The 18,620-nt window shown below is 34.5% G+C and overlaps 1 protein-coding gene across 6 annotated transcripts in view; it reads right to left on the bottom strand.

Annotated features, from left to right (window-relative positions):
- LOC149787925 (serine/threonine-protein kinase A-Raf-like) overlaps nucleotides 1-18,620 on the bottom strand; it is a 112,171-nt gene that overhangs the window by 14,777 nt on the left and 78,774 nt on the right. For all 6 annotated transcript variants that reach the window (XM_089974178.1, XM_089974182.1, XM_089974180.1 and 3 more), the window contains 6 exons: nucleotides 15,703-15,845; nucleotides 15,059-15,252; nucleotides 13,642-13,818; nucleotides 6,338-6,384; nucleotides 5,670-5,788; nucleotides 996-1,127 (listed from right to left, as the gene is read on the bottom strand). In XM_089974178.1, the coding sequence (XP_089830304.1) occupies nucleotides 996-1,127; nucleotides 5,670-5,788; nucleotides 6,338-6,384; nucleotides 13,642-13,818; nucleotides 15,059-15,252; nucleotides 15,703-15,845 (812 nt within the window). The remainder of the gene's footprint in view (nucleotides 1-995; nucleotides 1,128-5,669; nucleotides 5,789-6,337; nucleotides 6,385-13,641; nucleotides 13,819-15,058; nucleotides 15,253-15,702; nucleotides 15,846-18,620) is intronic.

Here is an 18,620-nt window from a genome sequence, read left to right as displayed (position 1 = left end):
TCAAAATTCATAGAAAGTAACAACGACATTGCTACAACAAAAAGTGTCATACGCAAGTGTACTTTTCAGACAAAAAAGGAATATTCCTAGTTTAACCGCAACAACCATTTTATATATATATATATTAAAATAATGATCATAACAATTCACTGGCATGACCTGCTATGACATTCTACCCTATATCACTGTATAAAGAACTGATTAATCTTGGCTAGCGAAGATAGGGCTATGTATTCTATTGCAGTTGAGAGGCTAATGAAAGAAACTTTCGATGGATACAAAAGTGAATGTTTTGTTGATTAAATCTGCTGATCTGATGTTAGAATGTAAGTACTAGATGTAATAAAGCTCATGGGGTCAGTTCTGAGTCAGCACCTACAAGGGAGTTTTTTGTAATAATGTGATTTGCAATGTTTCACTTTCATCATTTTGAAAGTTTCCTCTTGGATACATCATTCATAAAACATAAGCATGTTTCATAATATGGATTTTTAACGTAGCTTTAACAATTTTTCAGTCATATCGCTACAATCTCTGCAATGTGGCAGTTTATAGTGATGTCTAGCACTGAGGCATCAAGCCGCAGACATGTAGCATGATGTCCCACCCAGTTACATTATTCTGACACCAGGCCGACCAGTCCTAACACTAACCTCTTAATGCTGAGCGCCAAGCAAGGCAGCTGTTAGTACCATTTTTGTAAATCTTTAGTAGGACTTGGCTGAGGATCGAACCCATGACCACCCGCATCCGAGGTGGATGCTCTAACCACTAGGCCACTGGAACGGTTTCATAATATGTACATAATACAAATTTTGAAGGTGAATATGGCAAATTATGTAGAAATTACATGGATTTCAAAAACTTGGGCATAAAATCGAATAGTGGTCTTTGCAGCTACAACTGTCAGAGGTCATACCCTTGTCTTTCTATCTGATAAAGCCAAGCTTGTACAATTATACAATTATTAGATACTGAAATGTGAACATGTATACCTGATCCTTGTTGTTGATACTGGAATAGGGTAACTGGCCTGAAAAAAGTTCAAATAACACAACCCCGAATGCATACACATCTGACTGGAATGTGTATGGGTTTTCTTCTTTCATTCGTATCACCTCAGGTGCCTATATAAAGAAACAATCAGGAATGAATAATTATGTTTTAATAAATAATGAAAAGCTACAGGCACTTTTTAGATATTAATAATGGATGCATGATCTACATTTTTAAGTACACAATGACAGATGAAATTAGTTAATTTCTGTTTGCCACCAACCAAAGTGAGGTCTAGGAGGCACAGTCATGAAATCTGTGTGTGTGTGATTTAGATTTTTAAATTTTTTTTAAGTCATATTGCTATAATGTCTGCACTGTGGCAGTTTATAGTAATTTTTAGCAATTGGGCATCACATCACAGATATGCAGCATCATGACCCACCCAATTACATTATCCTGACGCCAGGCCGACCAGTCTTAACACTATCCTCTTAATGCTGAGCACTAAGTGAGGCAGGTGCTAGTACTATTTTTAAATATCTTTGGTTTGACTTGGCCAGGCCTCGAACCGGCAACCCCCCACATCTGAAGCAGACATTCTAATCACTGAGGCCACTGAAGCGGTCCTGATGAAATCTAACTATTCAAACTCTTCTAGTGACAATATTTATGTATACCATTTATCTAAACTACTTATCTCATTCTGACATCTTTATGCAATGCTTGATGAGAAGTCCTCATTCTATTTTTAAACAGTTGTTGCACATATCTACTTTGAAAATATGATACTAAGTCCGCCAGCAACTTTTTCAGCAAATTTATTAGGCTGGCCCCTTGGTCTTATCATGCAACAAATATGTTAAGTTATTATGCTTAAGGGAAAATGTAACCCAAATCTAAAATACTGACCCATAACCTGACCTTGAAGATTGGGCCCTTCCATATATGCATATCCATCCATGTAGTACTCAAAACACCTTGAAATAATTATAGTTCAAGCCAGTTTCATCATTTCATCTCAAATGTTACAGAGTGGGAAGGAAATGTAATGAAAATTCAGTATATAACACCAAGGCACTGTCTCTGAAATAGGGCCCCAAATGTTGTAAAAGACAATCAGGCTTTGCAAGTACATCAAGTTATATCCCTTGACAGGCACCATTAATAACTTTATCTCTGAATGATGCTAATGCAATACAATTTTATTTTTTTTAAATATGTATCAAAGTATGATTGATCTAAAAGGAAGTCAAATGAGGGCAATTCCTGTAGCAAAGCCCCAAAACCCAGACAGTGACTCAGGGAACATATTTTAAAATCTGTCAAATATATTTGTGCAATCAATGATTACATAAAGCTTGGTTTAAAATATTTGAAAATGCCATTGATTAGGAAATGTGATAATGGCTAGATAGATGGAAGATATCACAAAACCTGCAACACTAGAGGCATGGGGATAAAAATACCCATTTCTATAGAATGCAGAATGCCGCAAATTGTGATATGATGTACCATCAATGTGCCATGCTTTCATAAACAGTACAAAAAGGCATGTCAAGAAACAAAATCTTCAGATCTAAAATAGAAATGGTGACTGCAAAGTGAACTTATGTCTCATAATGATGCAAATAATTAGATTGGTGTTTGTAAAACACATCTGCCCATACTTCAATGAAAAAGATCAAGTCAAGGTTATGAAAAGTGTACCATGCTCATTCTGTGTTTAATAGTCCTTTATGTGGGAATTTACTGCAAACAGTTTGACTCTTGAGATTACTGATCAGTGGGTCTCAACAGTGTTACTGCGGACTTAAAAACAAATTCCATGACTTTTACAAACCTTTCCAGGGCCATTTCACAAAAGTCATGGACCACAATATCTATGAAATTAAACCGTCTATCAATTGTAACTGTGTCATGCTCTAAATAAGTTTTTTAATTGTTGCTAAGCCTCTATGAAATTAGCAGTTACCAATTTTTTTAAACTCTACTGTCAAAATTCCAGGACTTTTCAAAAGTTTTGCAAGATTTTGAGAAATTCTGTGATATTTCAAGGCCCTTGAAATTTATTTCTTAAATTTCAAAACTCTTACAAGATTCCTGGACCTGTGGGAACCTTGTCTCAATGATTGGGTCCTTTGGTCAAAGTTTGCTGTCTTTAACTTTCTTGTGCAAAAATCATCATTTTTTTAACAGACTTATTCTAGACGGTCATAAGTGGGTGACCAATATATACATCATTGTGGTTATACTGTGCATCATTCAATGGCAGCTGTCTTCCTTGTCCATAAAGACAGTACAAAGAAATAATAATCAATTTAAGGTAATAACAGTACAATAATGTGGTAGCATATCTGAATGCTATATTCTGACTGCAAACATTGAGTGTGGTACCGTGGCAACAGAAACAAATGATATTTCATTTATACAAGAATAATTTCACTAGCCAAAAATAGCTCCAATAACAGGCATATCCAAGTCTATGATCCATAAACTGTGAAACTCAAACAAAAATCAGTGGTGAGTGATACATGTCATGTACCTGGTGAGATACATGTCATGTACCTGGTGAGAGATTCATGTCATGTACCTGGTGAGATATACATGTCATGTACCTTGTCATCAGATACACAACCTATGTAGACATATTTCTGCTGGTTTCTTCTTTCAGTTATAGTTACCTTAATCTATGACCCCAAAACCAACAGTTTCTTTCTAACTCAAAGCTTCAACCATACACAATTTTTGTATGAAGGTACATGGCTTAAAATGGAAATGTTTGCACAAAAATTTCATTTACCAGTCAGTGATTATGACCTTTAACCTTCTGAATACAAACTTAATGGGTTACTTCTTATCCATGTTCAAGCCATAAAAAAATCTGATCTAGGTCTGTGACAGAGAATTAATATTCTGCGGAATAAGGGTTTTCTTTATTTCATAGGGACCTTTACCTCTAATGTTTTCTTAACCTCAAAATCAACAGGCTTTGTCCTTATCCCAAGTACAAGTCATGCAAAAAGTTTGCTTCACAAATGTCAGGTAGAACTAACGTTATTAAACAGAAAAAGAATTTTTATTTCTTCAGTCACAGCAATATTTGACCTTTTGTCCAAAACTGACAAGGTTCTTCCTTATCATATATGCAAGCGATCAACAAGATTTGGTAAACGCAGAAAGTAAAGAACTTGAGTAATTGTCTAGAAAACATTTTTCTTCTTAATGTCAGTGACTCCGATCAATGACCAGCTGACCTGAAATTGATGGACCTTCTTCCTTATCCATCCACAAAGTCTGACAACTGTAGATTGTGGAGAACTCTGGTTATCGTGAAGAAATAATTTTTCTTGTCTTAGTGACCTTGACCTGTGACCTATGGATTCTAATGATTCAGATTATTCCTTATCCAAATACAAGCCATCAACTAAATTGGGCAACTGTATATTGTGGGCAACCAGTTTTTCGTGTGGAAATGAAATTTGAAATGGACAGATGGCCGGCATATAAAACTGAATGCTAACCTGGTTACATTTCATACATGAAGAGTATTGCTTTTTTGTTACTTCTAATCTAATATGGTATAAACATGAGATTAATTCCTTTCTGAAAGAGTACAAATATGTAATATTCAAGACTCAAAAGTATATATTGCTGGTGACCATCACATATCTCACAGCAGAATTCTAACAAATAACAAAGATTTTAGGTGCAGTCTATAAGCTGTAATACTGTGATGCACTGAAAAAAGGACAACCTAAAACTGCAAAAGACCAATGACAAAATAAGATCTGACAGTACTATACTGAAGAACTGTAAATATTTTACATGACTACATTTAAAGCTGTTTACCATTAAATATCTCATACAGCGTTTTTTTCTTAGTATACCACGATTTCTACCATGGTATACAGCAGTTATATTAAGGACCAACAATTTAATGTTCCGTGGCAGTGGCATGAAAAATATCTTGCTCTGATTAATACCAAAGTAAAAATATAACATATCCAAAACATTATCCAAAAAATAATTATTATTTGAAGACAGAAGAAAATTAAGAGTTCAACAAAATTAGCAGCTACAAGCCCCCACTCCAAAACTGAATTATCAATACCTTATAGAATATGAATTTGCTATATGTTAATTGTTGAATATGTTGTAATGTAAAACTAACTAAAGTGGGATGAGTAAGCTTATGCAGTAGGTGAAACCCTGTGAATGACATTAGAGAGATTATTGATAAAAATAGCAAGTGTTGACACTAAAGCCTACATATAACAGGCAGGGAAACTTTGAGTGGGATACCAATACCCGGGCTTGATATTTTTCAGAGGGGCAGTAAACATAAAACACACTTACTCAACAATGGTGAAAATATTTAGTGGACTTGAGAAATTATGTTAACAAATACTCTCCTGAAAATCTTTGGATGATTTGAACGATTCGCTGTCTTACAAAGAATTACATGTACTTGACAGATTAACATATGCAATTAAAAGCACATGCAGTGGGGAGGGGTGGATGGACATAAAAACAAAAAGAGAGATCTATTCTTCAAATCCATTATAATCAACTTGCAAGCTGAAAAGAAAATCTTAACAGTGATCACAGTGATAGCATTGTCTATACATCTGTTAATAAATTAGCAAAACCAAAATATTATCTTTTCTTACCATCCACAATATAGAACCTGTAGGTTGCTGAAACTGATGTGAACCACTCCATCTAGTTTTCACTGTGGCCAAACCAAAGTCTCCTATTTTAACTGTTAAACCATCTGTTAAAAATATGTCTGGGGCTGAGATAAGGAAGAGTATACATTTCTATACAATTTTACAGATGCACATGTACAATACAGATAATTAAAATATAATTAATTTTCCATGAAAATAAACATTAATATTTAGTGTTTTACAGAACGTGATATGGCTTTTTTCATGTACAAAAACATAAATGGGTCCAAAATGTTTTGCATACAGTTTTTACACAAGTTTTAGCAGTTTATTAGTAATCAGTTGAAAAAACAACAAAGATCCTGACTGCTGGCAAATTTTGTGATGGCAGATCAGAGTCTATGTCTACTGCAACTTGCAAGCGAGTATATACGGTATATTTACTTTACATTATACATCTAGAAAAAGTTATCAGTTCATAGCAACTGACAGGTACACATCTACTGGTCGTGCAATGTCCACTGGTTGAAAGTCAATTAACAAACAGCTCCAACAGCAGTCATACACGCAGGATTTTGTCATGGATTGACAGATAAAAAGGTGAATTAACAGAAGGTTGATATACAGGCAGAAATGGCTTCTAACACATGCTCACTTAAAAAGGATACTGTTTGACTTGAGATCTCTGTGTATAATATACTTTGCATGGAGATAACTGAAAGTAAAAGAGCTTGTATAAATTTGTATGAAATAAAGGACACTGGTAACAAAACACAAATCATACAGAAAGCTTACATAAATGAAAGGTACAAGTCATATGCTGCTTTCACTTAAAACCATATATTTATTAAACTTCAAAGGAAAAAATAGAGAACAACCCTGCAAGTCTTGTTATTGGTTATTGTGAAGGACACCATTTCTTTGCTTTCTTCCAATATAAAGTCATATAAATTTGTGCTCTGAACATGGTCTTCAATTTTTCAATGTATTACAGACAGAAGAGATACACTGGCTGAAAGATTGCAGAAAAAGAGAAGTCCAGCTTGCAATACATATATATATATATATATATATATATATATATATATATATATATATATATATATATATACACACACACACACATAAAAAAATACTCATACACATTGATAAAACAGAAGGAATCATACAATCTGATATCTGCTTGACTTTTTACCGCCATATATAATCAACCGTACCATTCATATGACAAAATACTACGAAATGATTTGAACCTTATCTGAAATTACAGTAATACCTCAAACATTTGCGAGGTTAGGTTCCAGAACTAGTCACAGATCAGGAGGAATCGCGAATGTTTGGTACGAGTCACTAAAAATGCTAATAAATGATTATTTCTAGGGTTTAAACCCTAAATATGACCCAAATCATGCTCCCAAAGCACTTTAATTTCATTTAAAAGTTAGCTTAATACATTACCCTTAAAAAGAGAAATAAATGGTTGACATAAAAATAGAATACAGTATCACCTAATGGGTATTTGCCACACTAGCGCATTTACAGTACGGTACATGTATACTAATATTACCCCTATACTAATTCATTGGCTGCCGTTTTCTTTTGTACTCACAGTAAGGTAAAACCAAGTAACGAATGGGACTGTAAACTTAATGACTGACGTTTTCTTTGTCATTGTCAGGAAGGTAAACTAGGTAAACTTCATATGTCATATAATGAAGGTACAATTCAATAAAATAAAGAAAACATGTACGTAGAGGGTACCAATGAAAATTTCGCGAATCCGTGAATTTGCGAATCCAGAAAAGTGAATGCACGAGGTATTACTGTATATGTTAAACTAATATTCTCCTTTTTTGCCTCCACTGTGATTTTGACATGAAATGCTTAAAATATGCTTTGTTTCATTAATCTGATGTTATAATCTCCTAATTTTCTAACCTACATGACACTTGCCGAGTTGGGATGTTATGTCTTGTAACCTTAAAACTTAATAACTGGATGTGTATTCTATGCCATTGTTGAGTGGCAATTGTGTATATAAACCCTCAAATATCATCACCAGAGATCTCTGTGATGTATTCTAATAAATATATTATCATGGATTTATATGACAAGAAGGTCTTCTGGTAACATTTGATTATCCTTCCATTAGCCTTATCTGCTGAACAGTAATGCAATGAACTTCATCAAATAATGAGTAGTCACCTATGCCAACCCACCCCCATTCATTAAAACGTTTTAATATAACTATGGATGAAAAGAAACTTCCATCTTCCAAGATGAGAAATTTATGTTTACAACATTGGCAAATGATAATATTTCTCTATGCCAGGTCAGAGTATAACAGCACCCACTAAAACTTGCAGACTTTATCTCACAAATCAAACCTTGCTTTGCCCTGGAAAATAATGGAAAAGCAAAATTACTTTGCATATATCTAAGCCTATTTGACAGGAAGAACACATGTGAGGCAATGCTTGTTTTACCATTTTACAACGATGGTGTCACATGGAAAGAATCAAGATGGTACATGTTAATTTGTGGATAGACATGAGCCGAAGCAAGCCCAGAAAACAGACTGATCACATGCCTTACAATAATCAGCATTTGGAAACACTAAGTTGCAAGTCTTCAATAATCTGCTCATAAAACTTAGACAAAATGAAATATTCAATCTCCAAAATACAGACCAAGTCAAAATGAGTTTCAACCTTTAAAAAAATCTTCCAATGGGAGTTATTATGGAATAGCTAAAATTAGGGCAAAAATTTGGGTTTATTTGCTTGAGGTATGAGGTAATCAGCTGTCAGATAGGTATAATGTGATCTGTATACCTGGACCTCTGGTCACAATAAGAAACTGATTTTTTATTATTTACTCTACAAAACTAGAGGACTGGTTTAGGATCTTTTAAACTGGTAAAGATAAAAAATGTTGCTGTTGTTTTGGGTTTAAGGCCATTTCTCAGTGCAACATAGGCTATGCATGGGAGCAGCTCTCTCACATACCCACATTGGCTAAGCCTGAGACTTGAACCCACGTAGGGAGAGGTGAGATGGCAGTAATCAGTAAATGCAAGCACTTAAAACCACTTGGCCCATCGGAGGGCCCTAAAATATTATGAGATAAAATATTGAGGTTTTGATAACTAAGGTGGTGATTTAGGAAAACAGAATTTTGAAATATTAGCAAGAGAGATATTTACTGCTTACAGATGAAAATCATCTCGTATGCAGAATGTTTTTTTTTTTTTTATGTGGGGGGGAGAGAAGTAGCCCAATAAGATTTGCATTAGGGCCATTATTTTCATTTAGGAACCCATTCAAGAGAAGTTGTGATGATAAGATTTACCAGCCATGTTGGATTTGTGCCAGGCACAAGTACCATTCAGTACCAAGTTGACGTCATAGGTCTTTAAGTGCCAATATGGCCATCTGTTCAGGAAAAGTAATACAGTATTTTCAAAATGGTCACCATGTAAGCCATAATTAATGCTATATTAGCACCATTTTCACTGTGGACAAGCTAAACATCATAATATTTTTTTATTTTTTGGAGGGGTGAAAACTGATATAACCACTGATTAAGGAGTAATAACATTTTTTACTGCCGTATTGGGTGTTAGATTGGCACCATTTTCATTTAGAATGTGTCCATCCTTTCAGGAGGAGTAGCAGTAACAAGATTTTCAGGATAACCACCACGAAAACCATACTGGATATCTAAGGTGCACCATTTTCATTTAGGATCAATATCATAAAAAGTCTTTCTGTGAAAAACCATGTCCATATGACCATCAGTTCAGGAGTAGTAATGATAATGATGGTCCAAATGATGACTTTACTGGACATCTGATGGACACCCTTTTCCTTTAGGACAAACCAGACCATGGGATCAATGTGTGTGTGTAAAGTTTCATTGCAATCTTTCCAATATTTTAGGATAAGTAATGACAACAAACTTTACAAACAGCTGAAGGACAACAGGCCATCACATAAGCTATTCTGATTTATGACTAGTAAAGCTAAAAATGAATGTTCAATAACAAAATATGGTATCAGAAATAAATTAGTGACTTAGATTACAAGCTTCTTCAGTATCTAAACCAATATGTGCCTATAATTCCTTTATCATTACTCCTCCTGAACTGATGGTCATACTGACGTGCGTTTTCACAGAAAAACCACCCCAAAAAATGTGTTCCTAAACTACTTATCCCTAAAAATGTTGGACAATTATATCTTCTAAATCAGAGAACAGCTTATGGCCAGTAGCAGGGAATTAAAGATTAAAGTACATGGAAGTCCCTTTAGGTTTAATTTTTTAATTTATAGTTCATTTATGTTTAGTTCTTTAAATCAATCTGAGGCATACATTTTAAAATAATATACTTGGCCAATAACTTTCACACCAATATAAAGCATATAAAAATATGGTTTATTAGATGGAAGGTATTTCAACATGCAAAATTAGACTGTTTAAGTTACTCTGAGTTGCATCTTGGTAGATCACGACAATTTAGAGAAAGTACATAGTAAAAACTGCTATGAGCAAACTCTGCTATGAGCAACCACCTGTCATTTCAGACCACAAATGTAATGCATGGATCGATTTCATTATACAAACATTATGTTATGAGTGACCACCTGCCGAATGTAACCAGTGACCACGATGTCTTGGCAAAATATGCTTTTCGATACTGCTATGAACGACCGCATCACAAAAAGGAGGATAACTCCACCGACCTTTATTTAATCCCTTTAAGAATGACTATTCATAATGTTCTAAATAAAAACTAAATTTTAAAAAATAGGCTACCGATGTCTAGATCATTTTAGCTATGCTTATAGTGTTTTATAGTTTTGTCCTAAACCAGACTAAAGTATATGTAGATTATTTCCTAGTCTTGTTTCATGCTTCATATGCTCCCTGCATTGTTCTGAGCTATTCATATAGGGGTGGGCAATGCAGGGAGCATACAAAGCAGGGAACCAGACTAATTATTCCCGCACTTAGCCTGCTTCCCCCCCCCCAATCGTAGGGCCTGGCATCCCTATCAATGACTGTATTGCGAGAACAGACACCACTGACCTATATGTAATCAATTGCTACAATGATCAGTTGATCAGTAACAATTGTTCTGATCAAAAACAAACATAAACAGAATATTTTTTTTAAAAAAAGGATTGTTACTACTGGTGATATATGCTACAGTCCTTAAACCAGGCTAATGTACCTGTCACGAATTGCCATTGAAGTGCCAAAATTGATGCAGTGGTCGCATATATTGTTTGTCTTTAGGGTTAATCTGTATTGCCGGGGGCTGAATATGGTCATGGTCTATTAAACCAGCATGAGAGAATCATATGCAGGATTCAAATGACAGTGTTCAAGACTACATCCCAATCACAAAGCACTCATCTATTCAAGTTGGTGCAACAAAGTTACACACTTTGCTTTTCGAGTTAATCCCTGCATATCATGCTTGAATGAAGCTGTTGACTTTTGTCCCTGAGTAAATGGTTGAGTTTCTGGATGAGATAATTGTTTCTTTTGATTCATTAATTGTTAGATATGCAATGCACATTTATAGCTTTTTCATATTTTCCCACAGCCCAGTCAAAACCATCTTTACGTTTGATATTACAACTGAGCACTAATAATTTTAACACCTACAACCTTAATAACAATGGACGAACCTCCAACTAAAAAGAGACAAAATTTAAGGCTGGAGAAAATAATTATTGTAACTGAAAGAAGTGAAAAAGAGCAGACCACTTGCAAAAAAGTGGTTTAAACACCAGTAAAACAAATTTTGGTTGTTATAAAGGAAAAGGAGTAATTCAGAAATGATTTCATATGTAAATGTGATATCATGTTTAATGATAGAAGTATATTTTTATTGCTATATAATTTTGTTTTTAATTGAATGCATACAATATTTTAGCAAGAATTAATAATAAAGAATAGAATACATGTACTGTGATTGTGGTTATTTTTCTTGAAATTGTTCTGAAAGTGAACCTTGGAAACTGGTCTTTTTGTACAACCTGCTATGAGAGACCACCTGTCTTGAGAGACTGCTTTTTGTTTGCAGAAGGGGTGGTCTCTCATAACAGGTTTTACTATACATGGATAACATACTTTAAATGAAGATTTCCTCTTTTATGATAATCTATGCCATCATTAATTTGCTCTTTCCAAGCCATAATTTTAAAACCAACACAAGCATGATGGGACTCTTACAGCATAGTCAATGGTCAATGTTTTGTGTTCCTTTCTTTGTTATGTATATAATAAATATCAGACAGTAATCTGCTAAATGTTTTTCTAATACAGTAATGCTCAGAAAATTGATTTTATTAGGTAATAATACAATTAACTATTTATTGTTTGGGCACCAATTGGTGTAGATTTCATGGTATTACAAACCACAAACTTTAAGATACAACAATGATCCTTCTGTGGAAACTCTTTGACCCCTTTAGTTATCCATGAATTTAAACACTGATAAAAATATCTTTTATCCCTAAATTTGAAAATTTAACACCTATGAAGAAAAAAAGAAGTATTCACAGTACCTGACAACAAATCTAATAACACCATACTAAGTGTTCTGAATAACAATGTCTCTACTAAAAAAGGCAATATAATCTATTTTTTACACTCAAAGAGCTGTGCGAAAATATCTTAAAATTAACAGTGACTTGCAGGTATGTATGTATGAAATGCATTCATAATATGATGCATGGGGTCTCAGGTAGTAGAGTGGTCTAAGGCACTCGCCTTTGCAGATCACTCCCAGCTCACCCCTATTAAACAGGGGAATGTGAGAAAGCTTGCCAGTAGATTCCCATACACCTGTGGTTCTTCAATGGATTTGCCTGATTTTTCCTCCACCAAATATACTGGCTGCCACGTATAGCCTATAATATGCTGAGAAATGACATTAACCCCACAATGCCACAAACTTTAATGATGCATCTCTCTAATCCTGGCTATATAGTGTCAAATAAATGGTAGTAAAACAGTAAAGGTAGTAATCACTAAAATCATTCAGGAAGATAATCTTTTCCGAGTATAGAGAATCATTTGATCCAACATCATGAAAATATTTAGAAAAGGCATGACAGGTGGCCAAAATGGGAATGAGACTGCACACATGCTAACACCTGTCCAATAGCTAAATGCAAAAGCAGTTGACCAAGAAATCCAGGCTGCTTTCTACTAAATTTCTTTCAATGCTGTTGATTGCTTATGGTGTGAAAACAATTATTTCAAATTCTTTTAAGTTTTTATATCTTTAGTCAATACTGAAAGTGCTTGATGCCAAATGCTCCCTGTAAAATCATGTGCAAAACTGGTCAAGTGGTTTTTCTTCTAAGTTGTAAATAGCAACTGTGAATGGACAAAATGGACAATGCAAGAAAGACCATATCATAAGCTCATTTGGCCTTATAGACAGATGAGCTAAACATTCTTTAGAAACTATACCAGATACAAAATAAATGTATAAAGTTAGAATCCTACAAATAGAGTCAAAACTATGACAAAGTCACTGCCAGTTAACACATTAACCCCTAGTGATGACTTAACGGGGCAGGAGGTAGTAGCCTACTGCCGAGCTCTGTAGCATCATGGTCATGCATGATACACTAAAGTGGGTGGCATTATAGAAAGGTAGACAGATGTAGCTCTACAATGATACCAAATACTCTGGAATATCTAGCTGCACTACAAAACAGAGATATACAAAAATTCGCCCATGGTCAGAATCAGATTTTGTGTCCGGATTTTAGACTTTTTGGTCTGAGATCTAAGTCAAACCAGTATGAACTGCAAACAGACAGATGAGCCTTTGCAAAAAGTAGGATAAGATGGGCATTTGGAATAAAGAGTGGTCTCCATATAAAAATAATGGCTCCATTTAGCAAAAATAAAAAATAAAAAAGAACTCTACACAAGTACTTACTCCATTCCTTGTGCTGTTTGCCGGGCTATGTCTATCAATGCAAACAACTCAAACTTGACTTCATCTACATGAATATGTTTATACAAACTGGAACCTTCACACCACTGTGTCACTATTGCTAGGTGTGGCTTGGAAATACAACCCATGAATAATAAGATATTTACATGTCTGGTTTTTCTGCAAGTAGAAAGAAAACTTCAACTGTTGAGCCTTCTTCTTTCTGTACCATGTTTACTAGCTTATAAGTCAATTTAAACTGCAAACAACAAAGATCTTGCTCTGCTGTAGTTTAATGCACCTGCAGATCTGGGTCTATGTTGTTTGTTCTACTGATTACTTCTTACAAACTGCATAGACCCAGATCTGCTGGCACATTATGTGATGGCTGGTCTGGGTCTGTGCAGTTTGCAGTTAAACTTGACTTATAAGTGACCACATATGGTACAAATTTCTAGCTTCACGCAACAACAAAAAATCCTGACAAATGTATAATTTGTGTCTATTGAAACCTTTTTTGTCCCTGATCAAATGCTTCTTTCAAATGATAAATTCTGTCATGCTCCTGGTACAATGAACTAACATATTTTCCCTGAATTTTGTTTCAGCTAAAATTATTACAAATATGCTGGTTCGTATAAATATATTTACCAATACATTAACACAGCAAAACCAGAATTAGTGTAAACTGTTTCAAAACAAACTTAGAGAACTAAACTTTCACATCTAGAATCTGATATTTTACATTAAAAGTTTGGATTTTATTTTGTCAATTACCTGCATATAACATAATAATTTGTTTTAAAAGTTAGCCAAAGTAGATATGGATTAATCACTTCTCAGCTACCATTCCTACAAAACCTTCACAAGGGGCCTGACAATGTAGTCAATGTGCAACTCTAGGATCCTTGGTTCAATCCAAGTTGCCAACACAGAAAGGATGTTGTTCATCTATTGTAATGGGTTTTTCACCTGCTCTATTTTGAACACTGCTTTATTTCTACAAATCCAAGACCACCCAAACCTGCCACAAGAGTATCCAACATACACAAATTCTAAATAGTATCAAGAGTATAGAAGTTATTCAAAATGTGTTTTTGCAACTGGCAAAGAATTCAGTCAGTTTCTAGCAAGCTCTTCCATTATTGTCATGCTAAACACCTTCCCTTAAACTCTCCCATCCAATGGGTTACTAGTTTAGAAATGCTGCAGTAAAACGTCCTACGAGAATCACATAAAAGAACTAATTATTTTTTAAGTACAAGTGCTCCACCGCAAAGCCTATGAAATTAACAAATGCAAAACTAAACAAGATGGACATATAGACACATGAACAGACCTGGCATAACACTATATGCACAAAATACATTTATGTGGGTCACAGACAATTTCAAAATACAATGGACATCATTTTCTTTACCTTAAAACAGCTACTTCATTCTTAAATGCATGTAGCTGTGTAGGTGTGGGGTCTGTAACATTGAGTCTCTTGACTGCCACTGGACCATGCCAATGTCCTTTAAACACTGTTCCAAATGAACCTGACCCTATCCTATGTTCAATAATGACTTCATTAATTAAAATCTCCCAATCTTCATTGGAATCTCTTCGACGCTGTAGAAGAAAAAAAGCACCATTATTACAGAAACATAATACATCACTCAAATATTTTTAACAATTGTAAAAATGGTGAAATTTAATGAAAATCTGAGAGAAACAAATCTATCTGCATTTCTGGTAACCTCATAGAGCTCATTTATCTATATAAAAAAACAAGATATTGCATACAGAAAGAGTGATCATTCTAACTGTCTTTTATTCACTTTACTCTTTTTATCATCTGAAAGCTCCTCAAGCAGCTCCTCTTATTTATAATTCTCCTCTTAAGACCAAATCAAACAATCACACATGAATGAAATACTTCAAAATGAAATCACACAATTCACATAAACTGATTATTTTTGAAAAATAAACTTTGTAATAATTCACAATTAAGATAAAACATGAACTGACTAGATTCAATCTTGAAGAAAAAAAAAAGAAAAACATTATCAAAACTGTTACTGCTCTTCTGGCGGTGTCGGTTTCTACAGATTTTGCTCGCCGCCGTTGTCCTGGGGAAGGCTGGGCACTATCTGTTGGACTTCCTGAAGGACTATGACTAGAGTCCCGTCCTGATGGGAGTAATAATGTATTACTGACACTTCCTGGAAAGAGGAGAGGAAATTCTGTTTCCTACTAATACTGAAGACAGCAACCAACTCCTAACACGTTACAAAACCAACCAACCAATCATATGAGTCCTGCAAAATTAGACTTCAAAAACTAATTAAATGAGCTATGACTGAAATAAAAAGGTAGCTAATTTCAAGTTTGTACTATAGATCAGGAGGCCCAAGTGGAACAATGGCTGCTCACATGGCTGACCTTGGGTCTCGTATCTCAATGCAATAACAATTGGCAAAGTAACCTAGGTTAGAAACAGTGGCCATATTTGATAGCATATAAACATTATTTGTGAAAATATTAAAGACCTGATGCTATTATGCTTTCTGTTGAATTTATGTAAAATCAGTGTTGATTTTGTTCGGATAAACACTCATTTTATTACAGCCATTTTATCACTGAAAAAAAAAGCATTTTTCTTTGAAGACTATTATATCCAAATTTACTGACGATAATTGCTAGTAGGGATAAAGTCAGACTAATGTATCACACATTCTGCAAAAAAGCTATTATGTAATATTACAGCATAAGAACATTTCAAACTAACTTCTCTGGCCCATCAGGACAAGTCTTTATCACTTATAACTGCATTAAAAAATATCTGACACTATAGAGTAAACCCACCCACTATATGGACATGCATCTTTACCCTTTTGTTGGGCATAGAAAAAGTAGAAATGAATGTAGCCTAATAAACATGCCATGTCTGGTGTTTTTTAATATTCGTATAGGTTGACTCTATTCTCACTTTTCGGGGAAGAAGTGTTTAATGGATAATCATGCACCATGCATTTTTTGTTACTCATTTGATTCATATTTACTCAATAACTCTGAAAGAAGACAAAATAAATGATCGATTATATTGACAGAAATGGGGAGGGGTAAGCATTTGCGATTAAATGCCCATGACAACTGTATCTGCAAATTCTTCATTTGATTCATATTTACTCAATAACTTTGAAAGAAGACAAAATAAATGATCAATTATATTGACAGAAATGGGGGGGGGGGGTAGCATTTGCAATTATATGCCCTTGGCAACTGCATCTGCAAATTCTTTTAAGATATGGAAAAGTTAATAGTTACTAAAGTTTCTTAGTTGATAACCATCTTGAATATTCAAAGTAAAACTTGAAGGAACAATTTCAACATAAATGTGAGCTGAACGTGTGCCTGAGATAGCACAATGTTTGGTGACCTGGCACATACAATAGCACTCTCAATACTGGTCACATTCTATTCAGCGGCTTTAATAAAGTTCTTTTTATATGAAGGCTGATCATCAAGGATGCTGTCAGGAATTTTCTTAATTGGGGGAGGTCCCCTACACTTCTCTTTAGTGGGGGTGAATCAAGGGTGTACAATGACAAATGGCAGATGATGGGTTACAACATTATTATGAGATATATGTATACCTAATATAAAACAAGCATTTAATGGCTTGTATAACTTTCTTGCAACAAATATAAAAAGTGTCTGCATAACTAATTTAGCTTTTTTCCCCACTAGAATCTGAATATTTCATCGTTTTCTTCTGTACCATTGAAATGTTTTAAGAGGTTTATTGTCTCTTTCGCTCTGAAAATGTATTGCTTGATAGACTCCATTTTTAAAACAAATAAGCATCAGCTTGATCATGTGGATGTTTTGCATCACAAAATACATGCAGCTTAAAGCATCTGTGGTACTCCTGTAAAGTTTGTCTGGTTTCCTGACCAACTCCACTGAATCTAATGTGAAACCCAGCTCGGATTTAAACACAAACAGACCAGTTTCCTGATTTTACCACAATAATATTTCTATAATTTCTGTTTTTATTCCGTTAGTCTGTATATTAAGGGTCATTTCCGAAAGACTTAAGGCAAAAATCTTAAGGGTTGGCAGGTCTACACTTCTTCAAAGCCTCTGAAAATGGGAAATCATCTATATGACCCCACCCACCCCCCATCCCCGCTATCTGAATAGTAATCAGATTATTCACGTTTCTCATGTTTGAGCAATTTGTAAAATTGGTTTTACAAAGTCAAATATAGCAGCTATTGGTTGATGTACACCACATGATGGATGCCAGATACAGGACCATACCTATGGTTCACACCATTTTATGAAAATATTGGACACAGACTTTATAAGGAGTTTAACCCTTTCATCACTAAGTAACTCTGGGGGCATATAGTTCTCAACACTAAGTAACATTGGAGTTGTATAGCAAACTGACTTGTGGATTTTGAAATAACATAACTTTGCCAATTTTAAAGATATCTGGCTGGATTAGGTGTCAAAATCAAGGTCAAAAATAAAAATTTATGACTGACTAAAATGTGCATATTTATTACAACTGTTAAAATACAGGTGCAAACAGGTAACACAACAGGTAAAATACAAGTAATTATCTATTTACTTCTTAGAAAGTTCCCAAACCTTGTTCAATTGACCCTAGATGTACTCATGAATAATTCCAGTAGCAACACAAGTCTTTCTTTCAGGTATATGACAGGTAGAAATTAAAATTCCATAAAATGTCTTGATTTCATCCAAGGTGAGATCTGTCCACACACCTGTATCGCCTCTGGCATGTTTGATTGCTGCATTCAAATTCATTAGACGGACAATATTTCCAAAAACTTCATCTGAATAGAATATTGGAAAATATTCCAAAGCTCTCCTGGAGCCATCTAACACTTGGGTGGGCCCAACTCTCTCAGAAAACTGGAACAGATCTCTTTGGATTTCCAACTTTGTCCAAACAAAATTAT

Source organism: Sinohyriopsis cumingii, chromosome 11 (genome assembly GCF_028554795.1).
Source record: "Sinohyriopsis cumingii isolate HCF-2022 chromosome 11, ASM2855479v2, whole genome shotgun sequence".
NCBI classification, from domain to species: domain Eukaryota; kingdom Metazoa; phylum Mollusca; class Bivalvia; order Unionida; family Unionidae; genus Sinohyriopsis; species Sinohyriopsis cumingii.
This window is presented reverse-complemented; position numbering and strand designations above follow the sequence as displayed.